At 39.2% G+C, this 14,135-nt stretch overlaps 1 protein-coding gene across 3 annotated transcripts in view; it reads left to right on the forward strand.

The window, feature by feature from the left end:
* The first annotated feature begins 327 nt into the window (after positions 1 to 327).
* Positions 328 to 14,135, forward strand: part of epn1 (epsin 1) — a 40,858-nt gene continuing 27,050 nt past the window's right edge. The window contains exons 1-4 of one of the 3 annotated variants that reach the window (XM_034174588.1): positions 328 to 554; positions 5,094 to 5,253; positions 13,366 to 13,467; positions 13,782 to 13,940. In XM_034174588.1, coding sequence (XP_034030479.1) covers positions 13,399 to 13,467; positions 13,782 to 13,940 — 228 coding nt within the window. In that variant the 5' untranslated portion in view covers positions 328 to 554; positions 5,094 to 5,253; positions 13,366 to 13,398. The remainder of the gene's footprint in view (positions 555 to 5,093; positions 5,254 to 13,365; positions 13,468 to 13,781; positions 13,941 to 14,135) is intronic. The other 2 variants (XM_034174586.1, XM_034174587.1) reach the window with 2 other exon arrangements.

Consider the following 14,135-nt stretch of genomic DNA (forward strand, 5'->3'; position numbering starts at 1 on the left):
TAGGGTCAAGTGGGAGGGGGACGTGTTTGCTTGTAAATACTTGAAAGACACTGGACTCATCGAGAGGATTTAGTACTGCTATGACGGACTGATGCAGAAGGTGGCAGCAATGCAATAATAAGAATGCCGGCTGTCGTTAAGCGCCATAGAAGAAGAAGAAGAAGAAGAAGAAGAAGAAGAAGAAGCAGCAGCAGCAGCAGCAGCAGCAGCAGCAGCAGCAGCAGCTATTGTGGGGCGTGGTCTCGTTCTTCCTGTGGCCCCGGAACGGAAGCGGAAGTTCGGCCATCTCCTCCTCCTCGTAGGTTCAAGCTACTCCAGGGTCAGTACTGACTGGGTTTGGATTTTTATTGTGGTGTGTTGTCAACAATTCCCCACACGCTGCGTTGTTTGTAGCGTACTGACGTGTGTTCTGCGTTGTCCCGGAGTAGGACGCGTCTTCGTGAAAGCTTTGGGCAGTTCAGCAGTGTTGTTGCGAATTAGCAGCAGCTAGCTAGTTGGTTGTTAGCAGCACGAACAGAGCAGCAAGTGATTTCCTCTTTGACTCAAACTACCAGGTAAAACAAAACAAAAAATCTTTAATGTGACCGTGTTGTCCAGTCGTGACCAGAACACCGGGCTTTCTTTAGTGACAGTTTGCCAGCTCATGTGTCTTTAGCGTCACCTTACTGTGGACCTGTTTGTTTTCTACTTTATTGGGACTTTACCCAGACCTGGTGGCAGTGTTAACCAGCTGCTTGAATTCGGTAAGAATGGCAAGTTGTCTCTCCTACAGTCTCTGATGAAAGCGAGCACCCAGTGACAGCTACCGTTCTCTGGCTAATTAGCCTTAATTAGTTTTACTTCTGACAGTTGTAGTTAGTGTACAGTCACTTGCCCAGTTCCAGATCACTGCTGTCGTTTTTGCGCCGCCGTTTCTCGTAATCAGCACGAATAAGCTAATACTTGGTACCAATGGAAAGATTGATGTTTTGTCTACAAACGACCACAAGCTGGACCGGATCCAGCCGTCCTTGTGATCAGCAGAGGAATCAAAACATCCCGGTGTCTGCGGTGTGCGTGCTTTTTCTGACTCACTCATTCCTGCAAGTTTTAAAGTAACGATCTCTAAGACGTAGCAAAGGTGAGTTAGACACTCAGTGTTTTTGGTTCTAGAGTGGGAAAATACTTACTTACTTTGGCAGAAAATGTTAGTGTGTTATGTCTTGCTGTTAAATTGCTGCGCGCATTTATTTCCGACGCGAAAATTTGCCGGTTGCGGATCACTGAAGCAGCAGCCTGGTGTCAGTACTTGAGTCATGTGGACTTTGGGGGTCATCTCAACATCACAAATGCACCTGAATGTGGGGGCTTTTACTTTTTAATTTGGGAGAAATCTCACCTCCACACTTCATTTTTTGGTCGTAAAAACGTATAGCAGAGCTTTTCAAAACTAAGTAAATTCTCATTTAAATAAGTATAATTTCTATCATTTTGTGTTAAAAACACATTCTCGGGTACAGTGTGTATCATCATCATCAGTGTGCATTAGAAGGGCTCCAGCCAGATGCCAGGAATGCCCCCAAAGTGACACAGAGTGTCGTGATCCGGAACCGGCAAAAGTGATCCATTTCTGGCAAATGTTTGCACCACACATAATGCGGCTTCACACTTTAAGTAGAAGCGCTACTCCATCCAGACTTTTTCATCTAAATAACATTCAAATACCCAATACAACAATACACAATTAAAGGACATTCAGTTGCATTATGGCTCCGTATAGCGGGACTTTAAAAAAGGTGATCCGGAACTGGGCAACCGTCTGTACTGACACTGTAGTAACGCTACCTGTCTCATTTGTAATTGTAACAAGTTAAAGTTTAGCATTTTTAGTTGCAGATTACCTAGATTCGGTTTTCTAGCATTATCTAAGTTAGGTTTGACAGCTGTTATCTGTCTGCAGACTCTGGGTGTGGATCTGTCAGTGGTGATATGAGGCATGAGTCAGTCCTAACTGGCGTTAATGCCCACTTTTACCCGTATAAACACCTAAAACTGTGAAGCTGTTCACCTCATGATAGAAGATTTATAATGCTTTATCAACGATACCCCCACCCACCCATTTTTTTTTGTATATTTTAATTGTATATAGTACATGAATCTCTCAGCATATTAAAGGATTTTGATTATTTTTCCCATTTTAATTGTAATTTTTGGAGTACAGTTGTGTGGAAAAAAGTTATGCACCTGTGGAAATTGGGATAAATATTCATCTTTAATGAGGACACAGTGAGATGGTCCAACCACCCCGAAAGGCAGCAGCCGACAGAAGAAGAATGGTAAAAAAAAAAAATCTGGTTTTCTGAATTTAAAAATGGCGTGTTTTAAAGTCTAAATTTGTTTGTACAATGTTAAAAATAAATAAATAATAAATTAAAACTAGACCTGAGCAAGTCACAAAATGATACTCCATGCTCTGCCATAGCAGTTGCTTTTGCAGATGTTAGGCACAGGAGGCAACGGTGTGCAAAGTCACAAGATTTTGCACTCCTGAAACTGGCTGCCTTTTTTTTTTTTTTTTGAAAGGGGGCTGCATGTCACCACAATTAGACAGAGGCTTTAAACCTCTTTTAGCTGCCTTGCAAACTTGCAAATTACTGTCTGTTATATGGCTTATTGTTACGGTTTACTTTTTCTTAAATGCTTTAAAAGTCTGGAAAGTTGAATCATGCTTCTACATCTGGACAGTGGCTTGGTGCACTTTAATTGGCCAGTTTCTGTATTGGAGAGCAGAATAGATTTGTTTATGCTTAAAAACGACGATATGTAAAGCAAAAGTCTACTTATTTCCCCTTGTAGATGTCCGACTGGAATTATTTTCATGGCGCATCTTTATATGCTGTACTACCATTATGTGACATTACACTGAAATCCAAAACTGGTTTGAGAGGTCCTGCGACTTGTATTTCTAAAAATCAATATCCGTAGATTTTCATGACAGTGGAAATGAGAAACGCATTATTAAATTGCCTGTTGTGTTTTAGATAAATGAGAGCAAGAGGGTGTGAAAATTTGTAACACGGCTCAATTACTTCCAGCATGTGTTTAAAACTGAATCGGGTCACACTTAAAGTGAGCAGTCATGGTGGCAACACTACTTTGAGCTTTTCCTCATTTCTTTGCCAGTCCTGGGCTTCAGCGATAAAATACAGTTAACAGTCATGCTCATTTCAAGCAAATGTGAATAAATGTCATCACCAAATGTCAAAAAATTCTGAGTAACTAACAACTGATGTAATGGACCTCTGTTCCTGTGCAATACTGTAGCACACAACAGAGAAACAGAAAGTAAAGAATAACAGCTAAACGCCACAGTGAGCTGGGTTTTCATTGGAGTCACCTTTTTCTTGGATGACTGTCATTTATTTTGAGAAATGTTACACATACAAAAGAAATTCACAACAAAAACCTCAGTTGTCTCAAACATCAGTCTGTGGTGTGTTAGTGGGCTCAGATTATCTGATCCATGAGTGTTAATCCATCATCAATTATTAAATGACAGACCAGAATATTCCCAAACAGCACACTCCACACTGTGTGCATGAATTCAGATCAAATCTAGTCGATCACGAAAAGGAGTTACCCCAAACACTTAGGCTAATATATTAGCAGATTCTACTTTCTTCTTATAGTCCTTCTAAACACATAGTGTGGAGGAGGAAAAACAAACAGAAAAACATTATTTGTTCTTAAGAAATTTATTTATATATGTATCTGGCTAAAAGAAGCATTTTGCTCGCATTTTGTGCCTAGTGTGTTGACATTAATTTCCTCATCAGTTGTGCTCCTTCACACTGTGCCTTTTTCAATAAATAATGCGACAGTTCAGTTTATTTTATTTCATGTTTCACAAACTGGTAAATGCAGCTTGTACTCTGGTGTGACTTATGTCTGTTTTCTGTCACTCTCTCTTAATGAGGCATTTTTGGACAGGTGAGACTTATACTCTGGAAATTATGGTACTCAAAGTATTTTTAAACAAGATGTTGAAACCCAAGTTGTTTCCAGTCTCGGGTACAATAAAATTGGAATTGGGCAGAATGAATGTCACATACTCGGGTGGAAAAAATTTCAGTTAAGAGTTGGACTTGTAGTGACACAGTGCGTGTTGTTTGTTGTTCAGCCCTGTATGTTTTTCATTAACATATTACTTGTATTTTTAATCACTGTGCTGCAATTTAGTAGTTATTGATTTTGAGTTAGTGTGTTATATGTGAAAGGCATACTATACTGCAGCACACTAGGAGTGACTCAACCTTTTATAAGTCTGCTAGTGCCTCAGTGGCCCCATGTCTGATAAAATACCTGATTTGACATTCAGTCATTGGAGTGACCTTAGCTTGTTGTGTACTCTTCGACAGTAAGTAAGGCAAATGTATACCATTAACAATAGCCAATGTCAGAGTGTAGCAGAGATTTTCATTAGCTGTCCAAGAGCAGCAGAATTTTAGTGGAATGGATAAAACCACTTTTGGTGTCAATATTTTACAACTGGAGATACAAAAGGCATGTGCAGTATAGCCTTTATCAAAGATGAGTTGGCTGTATGAACTTTGGAACAAAGCTTGATTTGTCTCTGAACTGACTTTGGCTGTGGTTGCTTTATCCAAATGCAACTTATTGTGTTTGTCTGACAGAGCTGTTAAAATGTGTCTGTTATTTCTGGTAGTTGTCAAACATGTCAAAGTTGAAGTACTTAACTCTTATTTTCATTGTTTCATTCCTGTCACAGTATATGGTGTCAAGGTCAGTACTTCTGTTGCTGTTGTTGAGTCTATGTTCAGTGTTCAAGAAGAGCTGTTTTTGATGCCTAGCCTTGCAGGGTTTTTATAGGGAAAAGCAGCACTGTTTTTCAGTTAGTGCTCTATTTCTGGGAAGGCGGAAGAAGGTCATGGAGAAGATGGGATAGCTTCGCCTTCCTCACTTTATTGGTTTTAGGTATAAGTCAAGAACCGCATGAAGTTCTTCGTATAAATGCTAGATAATTTTTACCTGTTTATTTTACAGTAAGCTTTTGTTGTATGTTTAATGTTGATCATCTTAATCCTACTCCATAGGTTTCATCTCTCTTGGCCTGAGGTGTCGTGAGCCAATGTTGCCACAGGAAGAACCAGATGAACTGAGACGGAACAGTGTGTGAATGAGTGGTGTGCCGGATCAAGAAACCAAAAAGGTGCCAAGAGGAGGGACCCTAAATTCACATCAGTTTTGTAACAGGTAATAACAAAATGAATACCAGTAATGTTTATGCAGTATTTTCAGAGAAATACAACTGAGGGGTTTGACATAAAAATTCTATTAATGAGCACAGTGGACTACATCATCTGTAAATGGAGGACATTTGGATCCACCAGGACTAGGGATGGGTATTGATAAGATTTTATCCATATCGATTCCACTTATCGATCCGATTCTTTATTGATTCCCTTGTCGATACCTTCTGTGAATTTTCTGTGTATAAAAGTAGCCTTTGCTGGTTTTCTATGTCAACAACATTTTATTGAGTCTTAAAATAAATAAATATGAAATTGGTCACTAGGTCTCTGGACATAAATAAAATCTGTACATAGTGGATCCTAGATCTCTGGACATAAATCCAAATAAATAAATTGTCAAAGCATTTCCTTTCAGGTATTAATGAGATAAATTTACAACCCCAATTCCAATAAAGATGGGACGTTGTATAAAATGTAAATAAAAACTGAATACAATGATTTGCAAATCCTCTTCAACCTATATTCAATTGAACACACCACAAAGACAAGATATTTAATGTTCAAACTGATCAACTTTGTTTTTGTGCAAATATTTGCTCATTTTGAAATGGATGCCTGCAACACGTTTCAAAAAAGTTGGGACAGTGGTATGTTTACCACTGTGTTACATCACCTTTCCTTCTAACAACACTCATTAATAAGCATTTGGGAACTGAGGACACTAATTGTTGAACCTTTGTAGGTGGAATTCTTTCCCATTCTTGCTTGATGTACGACTTTAGTTGTTCAACAGTCCGGGGTCTCCGTTGTTGTATTTTGCGCTTGATAATGCGCCACACATTTTCAATGGGCGACAGGTCTGGACTGCAGGCAGGCCAGTCTAGTACCCGCACTCTTTTACTATGAAGCCACACTGTTGTAACACGTGCAGACTGTGGCTTGGCATTGTCTTTCTCAAATAAGCAGGGACGTCCCTGAAAAAGACGTTGCTTGGATGGCAGCATGTGTTGCTCCAAAACCTGGATGTACCTTTCAGCATTGTTGGTGCCATCACAGATGTGTAAGTTGCCCGTGCCATGGGCAGTAGCACACCCACAGATGCTGGCTTTTGAACTTTGCGCTGGTAACAGTTTGGATGGTCTTTTTCCTCTTTTGTCCAGAGGACACGGTGTCCATGATTTCCAAAAACAATTTGAAATGTGGACTCATCAGACCACAGCACACTTTTCCACTTTGCGTCTGTCCATTTCAAATGAGCTTGGGCCCAGAGAAGGCAGCAGTGTTTCTGGATGTTGTTGCTTTATGGCTTTCGCTTTGCATGGTAGAGTTTTATCTTGCACTTGTAGATGTAGCGACGAACTGTGTTAACTGACAATGGTTTTCTGAAGTGTTCCTGAGCCCATGCGGTAAGATCCTTTACACAATGATGTCGGTTTTTAATGCAGTGCCACCTGAGGGATCGAAGATCACAGGCATTCGATGTTGGTTTTTGGCCTTGCTGGTTACGTGTAGAAAGTTCCCCAGATTCTCTGAATCTTCTGATTATATTATGGACTGTAGATGATGTAATCCTTAAATTCCTTGCAATTGAACATTGAGAAACATTGTTCTTAAACTGTTGGACTATTTTTTTTCACGCAGTTGTTCACAAAGGGGTGATCCTCGCCCCATCTTTGCTTGTGAACGGCTGAGCCTTTTGGGGATGCTCCTTTTATACCCAATCATGACACTCACCTGTTTCCAATTAGGTGTTCTTTGAACATTCATCAACTTTCCCAGTCTTTTGTTGCCCCGTCCCAACTTTTTTGATACGTGTTGCAGGCATCATGTCAAAATAAGAAAATATTTGCACAAAAACAGAAAAGCTTATCAGTTTGAACGTTAAATATCTTGTCTTTGTGGTGTATTCAATTGAATATAGGTTGAAGAGGATTTGCAAATCATTATATGCTATTTCTATTTACATTTTACATAATGTCCTAACTTCATTGGAATTGGGGTTGTAATGCCATAGCCCCTGAGCTGAGCTCTTGCAGCTGTGCTGTACATCAGGATGTAATTCATTAAAAACAGAGGGCATCTCATTTTGGGAGCAAAAAAAAAACAAACACTTTTTTGGTCAGTTGTTGTTTGTCTATATTACAACATTTGGAAAGAGTTGTCATTTGATTTAAAAACGGCGATTCACTTTGACGTTATTCATTCCAACTGAAATCTGTCTTGCCAACTTCACTCGGCAGAGAGCCGTGCAGCGTTATTATTATTATTATTGTTATTATTATTTCCTTTACCTGAGCTTCAGTTTACCAACCGGCAAAGCTGGACCAGCTCATGCCAGAGAACCATCGAACTCTGGTGTGAAATGGAGGACGATTCTCTTTTCTTGCCCGCAACAAGACAAGAGTCTCAGTTAGTGACTTTAATCAGCACAAAAAGTGACTCACGATTAATCTCTTTAAATGGCTTTGAGGTTAATGAAGAAATTGCTTACCTGCTGCTTGTGCTTCACTGCTTCTGAGACTGCATCGCTGCTTGCGCTGCAACCCGCTGTTTCTCTTTGCAGTTTCTCAGAAACAGCGGACCCACATTCAGCATAGAGAAATGATCATTTTTACTGATGCACACCCTCAAAAACAACGGCCACTCCGACGTAATGTGAACTTAAGAACTGATAAGGGAATCGTTAAGCAAAAAGGCTATTGATTCAGTGGATTGAATTATTTCTTATCCATTCTTAACAGGAACCAGTTTTCGATACCCATCCCTAACCAGGACTCTTCTTAGGGCTGGTCGCCCGTCTAAACTGAGCTATCAGGGGAGAAAGGCCTTAGTCAGAGAGGTGAACAAGAACCTGATGGTCACTCCTTTTTCATGTTGTCATTATGGGGTTTGTAAGTAGAATTTTGAGGGACATAATGAATTTACTCCATTTTGGAATAAGGCTGTTAACATAACAAAATGTGGAAAAAGTGAAGCGCTGTGAATACTTTCCGGTTGCGATGTAACTTCGAAAGACAGGACCAATGTAGTTATAGGTCCCTCAGCAGATCTAATTTGAACTACAGTTAGAGATGTAGCACTGGATGATGTTGGAGGTGTGTTTGGCTTGAAGATGGTCAGCAGTTCCATGATCAACTGGGGAGCCAGACTATTCAATGCGGTAAAATACTAATAGTCTTTTTGTTGTGTGTTAAGGTGGTATTGGATAAAGAATGAAATAAAGTAGGGCTAGGTGAACTGAGCCAAAAATCGTATTCCAGAAATATAAACAAGACTGGATCAGTTGTGTTTAGCAGGTCATTAACACAGAGCCATATATGAATACTGGAGTCCACAGTTGCAATGCTGGCTGCCCAACGTGAATGTTCCATCATGGAGCAAGCCAGCATTTTCTAACCGGGCAAAATATTGAGTTCTGAGAGCAAATGCGATAAGCAAATGCGTCATCAGCTACCAAATAATTATTTTATTCTTATATAGCATGGCATCAAGCAGGACAAAAGCGGGTCACATTGGCACGACAAATATCATGGCAGTGCAGGGATCAAATTCGTCAAGTGTCAAGGTGGCTTTAGTATTGAAAGTTTACACAGATCCAATATTTTCCAGCTTCCAAATTCTGCAGACATAATAAGGCACAATATCACAATACACACAATCCATACTGGGCACACAGGCCACATTAATTAATTCCACGTGGTAAATCCATTTTTTATATTGTACTGAATTAATCCATCTTCGAGTAAAATTCCATTCCAGGTGGTTTCTAAATCCTCAGATTGAGCATAGGCCCTTGAAAAGTTACAGTAAAAATCCAATCATCAATTCTTTACACATACACACTTATTATTACTTTATTATATATACAACCCCTGGCAAAAATTATGGAATCACCGACCTCGGAGGATGTTCATTCAGTTGTTTAATTTTGTAGAAAAAAAGCAGATCACAGACATGACACAAAATTAAAGTCATTTCAAATGGCAACTTTCTGGCTTTAAGAAACACTATAAGAAATCAGGAAAAAAAATTGTGGCAGTCAGTAACGGTTACTTTTTTAGACCAAGCAGAGGGGAAAAAAATATGGAATCACTCAATTCTGAGGAAAAAATTATGGAATCACCCTGTAAATTTTCATCCCCAAAACTAACACCTGCATCAAATCAGATCTGCTCGTTAGTCTGCATCTAAAAAGGAGTGATCACACCTTGGAGAGCTGTTGCACCAAGTGGACTGACATGAATCATGGCTCCAACACGAGAGATGTCAATTGAAAAAAAGGAGAGGATTATCAAACTCTTAAAAGAGGGTAAATCATCACACAATGTTGCACAAGATGTTGGTTGTTCACAGTCAGCTGTGTCTAAACTCTGGACCAAATACAAACAACAGGGGGAAGGTTGTTAAAGGCAAATATACTGGTAGACCAAGGAAGACATCAAAGCGTCAAGACAGAAAACTTAAAGCAATATGTCTCAAAAATTGAAAATGCACAACAAAACAAATGAGGAACGAATGGGAGGAAACTGGAGTCAACGTCTGTGACCCAACTGTAAGAAACCGCCTAAAGGAAATGGGATTTACATACAGAAAAGCAATCGTGGACTGTGGATGACTGGATGAAAGTCATATTCAGTGATGAATCTCGAATCTGCATTGGGCAAGGTGATGATGCCGGAACTTTTGTTTGGTGCCATTCCAATGATATTTATAAAGATGACTGCCTGAAGAGAACATGTAAATTTCCACAGTCATTGATGATATGGGGCTGCATGTCAGGTAAAGGCACTGGGGAGATGACTGTCATTACATCATCAATAAATGCACAAGTTTACGTTGATATTTTGGACACTTTTCTTATCCCATCAATTGAAAGGATGTTTGGGGATGATGAAATCATTTTTCAAGATGATAATGCATCTTGCCATAGAGCAAAAACTGTGAAAACATTCCTTGCAAAAAGACATAGGGTCAATGTCATGGCCTGCAAATAGTCCGGATCTTAATCCAATTGAAAATCTTTGGTGGAAGTTGAAGAAAATGGTCCATGACAAGGCTCCAACCTGCAAAGCTGATCTGGCAACAGCAATCAGAGAAAGTTGGAGCCAGATTGATGAAGAGTACTGTTTGTCACTCATTAAGTCCATGCCTCAGAAACTGCAAGCTGTTATAAAAGCCAGAGGTGGTGCAACAAAATACTAGTGATGTGTTGGAGCGTTCTTTTGTTTTTCATGATTCCATAATTTTTTCCTCAGAATTGAGTGATTCCATAATTTTTTTCCCTCTGCTTGGTCTAAAAAAAGTAACCGTTACTGACTGCCACAATTTTTTTTCCTGATTTCTTATAGTGTTTCTTAAAGCCAGAAAGTTGCCATTTGAAATGACTTTAGTTTTGTGTCATGTCTGTGATCTCCTTTTTTCTACAAAATTAAACAACTGAATGAACATCCTCCGAGGACGGTGATTCCATAATTTTTGCCAGGGGTTGTAGTATACAACTTCATATTCATGCATTGCACTGGCATGACACTCTGCAAGATACACCGGTTTATTGCCCAAAAGTCACGGAAAAAGTAACAAGAATAATCAAAACTACTTACTTGTGGAAGGAAACGTTGTCTCCCTTCTTCCTCCGTTTGTGGCATTGCCAACATGCCCAGCTTTCCGGCATTTTTCAGCTGTTTCTTGACAAGATTTCTGAGCTACGTTGGTGCGCGCTAGCCACTGAGTTGCCTGGTTAGAAAATGGCAACCACACCTCCTTGCTGGAGGTGTGGTCTAGGTGAGAATATGGTCTCTAGTACTCATATATGGCCATATACTCATATATGGCTCTGTGGTTTTTAAAGTTTTCTTGTTACACAGTTGCAATAAGAACTAGATCTTTAGTCATGTGGAAGGCCAGCACTTTTCTTTTGCTATATGAGGGAGAGGGGAGGCCAAGTGGAAAACGGAGGAATAACATGAAAGAAGTTTAATTCAAAATTATACACAGATATTACCTAACAAATTTTTGCTCGACAAGATTTATTCCAGATAGTGTTAGTGACTGTTTTCTCAGAGAATCTCTATCAAGAGAATTAATTTAATTTATTTTGGGCTTGTGAGTCTGTTAAATTATTTTTGGTTGACCATAGATTTTGAGTTCCATTTTGAAAATGCTATATTTGGATGTAAATATATGCAATTTATCCATTTCCATTATCTTTTTTGATCATCTTTAGCATATTTCATATCCACAAATGTAAATGTAGAAATACGAATCCTGGTTTTAAATGATTTTGAGCAGACTTTAACCTTTATCTTAACATTTACAAAAAAAAACCTCCAAAAATGCAACAGACATAGAAATCGTTAGTACTTGGAAACAATTTAATTTATTACCTTAAGATTTTGTTTTAGCTCTATTTATTTGAACTAGGTTCAGTGTTTTTTTTTTTTAATTGTCTTATATTCATGGAGTATTCAACAAAGTTAATTAGAAACAAAAACAGCTGGAAAAAAGTTAGACATGAAACAGTGGTGTGAGGGATACTGCTGGCCTCTATAGCTATTAAGCAGAATTTAGAAGCGACACTGAATACATCAGAAAATGTGTCCATGTTTATTTGAGTTTTACAGTTTAACTGCTGTGAGACAATCACAAAATAACATTTTGTCTGATTAACAGTTTTGGTTAAGAGAAGACCACCATTCTCTCTGTCTCTCCTCTCTTTCTCTTTCTGACTGACACTTTCTCTCTGCAGCTATGGAAAAAAATGCAGCCAAACCTCACGTGATGAAGCTAAGCTCCATATGGCCTAAACAAAACTTTTCATGCCATTCAATTCCTGTCCTTGGGATGTTGCTGGAAAGTGGTGTGTGAGGAAGACTGAGAGAGGGGCAGGGTGATCCAGCCTGTTTGTTTTTTTGTGGAGTCAGAGAAGAGTGCAAACTGCTTTAACTATATTACTCAGGGGTGTCACAGTACACAAAAGTCATGGTTCAGTTCACACCTCGGTTTAGACATCACGGATCAGTATGAGTTTGGATTTTGAATATTCTTCAAGTCGTTATACAGTAACTTTAATCTGTGAGCAGCAGAGAGCTGCCGTCAGCCACTTTAGCAGTTGTAAGCTCTTTTTCATTAAACACAATTGGATTACATCTGTTGTCATTTGTGTTGGGATGAATTTACTGTGCAGCACTTTAAGTCTGTTGCTTTTTTTGTTTTTTATGTCGCGCAAAATATTAAGCCAGACCGCAATATTTTGTCCATTTTGTTATGTTTTTGTGCAAATGACTGCATCTCACTCTGTACAGATTTGAAATTGTTGTACTCGGTCTTGCTATTCAGCGACCATCCATGAAATTTTACAATACTTCATATAAAACTTCAACATTTGTCATAAACTGGTGCAATTGTTTGTCTAAACTCAAATGATCGAACTGACCTCCCAGGGACAGTCCAACACAAATACAGAGCGGTACACTTCTGCTTCTAGGTTCACATTTCAGAAGAAAAAGGTAAATTAACAAATTCCATTTATGCTTCCAAAGTTTTTTCATGGAATAATGTGGTGGCTTGGTTCAAATCACGGGTCTGCTGTTCCCTCTGTTTGACTCGCGCACGGAGATCATGCTGAGGGGCTGACCCCACCCCCTCATCCACAGAGTATCAAACTAGAGGGGCACGGTCTGTGGATATGAGATGAAATGTTGGTGACTTTTAGAAACAAATACGTACATGTGTATAACCATACTTGCAGAGTCGTGCCGTGCATTCTGTGTACATTTCTGTGCACCAAACTGTCGCATGTGTACTGTACGGTTCAATACGTAATGTATTGTGACACCCCTAGTATTACAGTATTTGTCAATTTACATATCGCCTTCCAAAATATAACTGTATACGTAACTTCTAATACCTATATACTGGCCAGCCCTAAAATAAAAAAAAAAATTTGTTATAATAAAACATCTATAATTCTACTTTATTTAATTCAGGCATATATAGACAACTCCAGGCTTCTCTGTGTTATATTCTTTTTCACTCTTCTGTTAATAGCAATGTGTTTGTGCTACTCCTTTCTGTTTTGCATTAACTATATTTTTTTCCTCCATCTGATGTTAAGATTGCAACAGAACACAACAGCCAGACGGTTGCCATGTCGACCTCATCGCTACGGCGACAAGTAAAGAATATCGTCCACAATTATTCAGAGGCTGAAATCAAGGTTGTGTGTCCTTCTGCTTATCTAGTGTTCCACTTCTTATTCGTATTTTACACCCACATCCCTCATGTGTCCGTGAAATTAAGTAGCCTTTAGTCTCTGTATCACCAACAGAACCCTTTAGTTTCTGATTAAGAACTAATCATATTCATTCGTTATTTATCTCTGTCCTCTGTTTTTATTTTGAATAGCCATTTCTACTCACTAAACGGTGTATGCTGTTATTACACTGTCTCAAAGTAATGGCTCACAGTCCTTCTTAAGAGCAGATTAAATAGAAATGATAACCCAGCAAGTGAAAATGTGTTACTTTACAGGTTAGAGAGGCAACATCTAATGACCCATGGGGACCCAGCAGTTCTCTAATGTCAGAGATTGCTGATCTAACCTACAATGTTGTGGCCTTTTCTGAAATCATGAGCATGGTGTGGAAGCGCCTCAATGACCACGGCAAGAACTGGAGACATGTATACAAGGTATGTCAAAACAGAAAGGTTGGGGGGGGGGGGGGGGGGTGCACGCACAGGCTGACCATTTTACACCATGGCTACGATAATCCTTAAAGCTCCATTCTGGTCTGTTTGGTATTTGACCCTGGTACATTTACAGTAAAACTCATCTAAACCATCATCGTATAAACCGGATACGCGCACTTACCGGACAAAAGCAAA

This window comes from Thalassophryne amazonica, chromosome 7 (genome assembly GCF_902500255.1).
Source record: "Thalassophryne amazonica chromosome 7, fThaAma1.1, whole genome shotgun sequence".
In the NCBI taxonomy this organism is placed as follows: Eukaryota; Metazoa; Chordata; class Actinopteri; order Batrachoidiformes; family Batrachoididae; genus Thalassophryne; species Thalassophryne amazonica.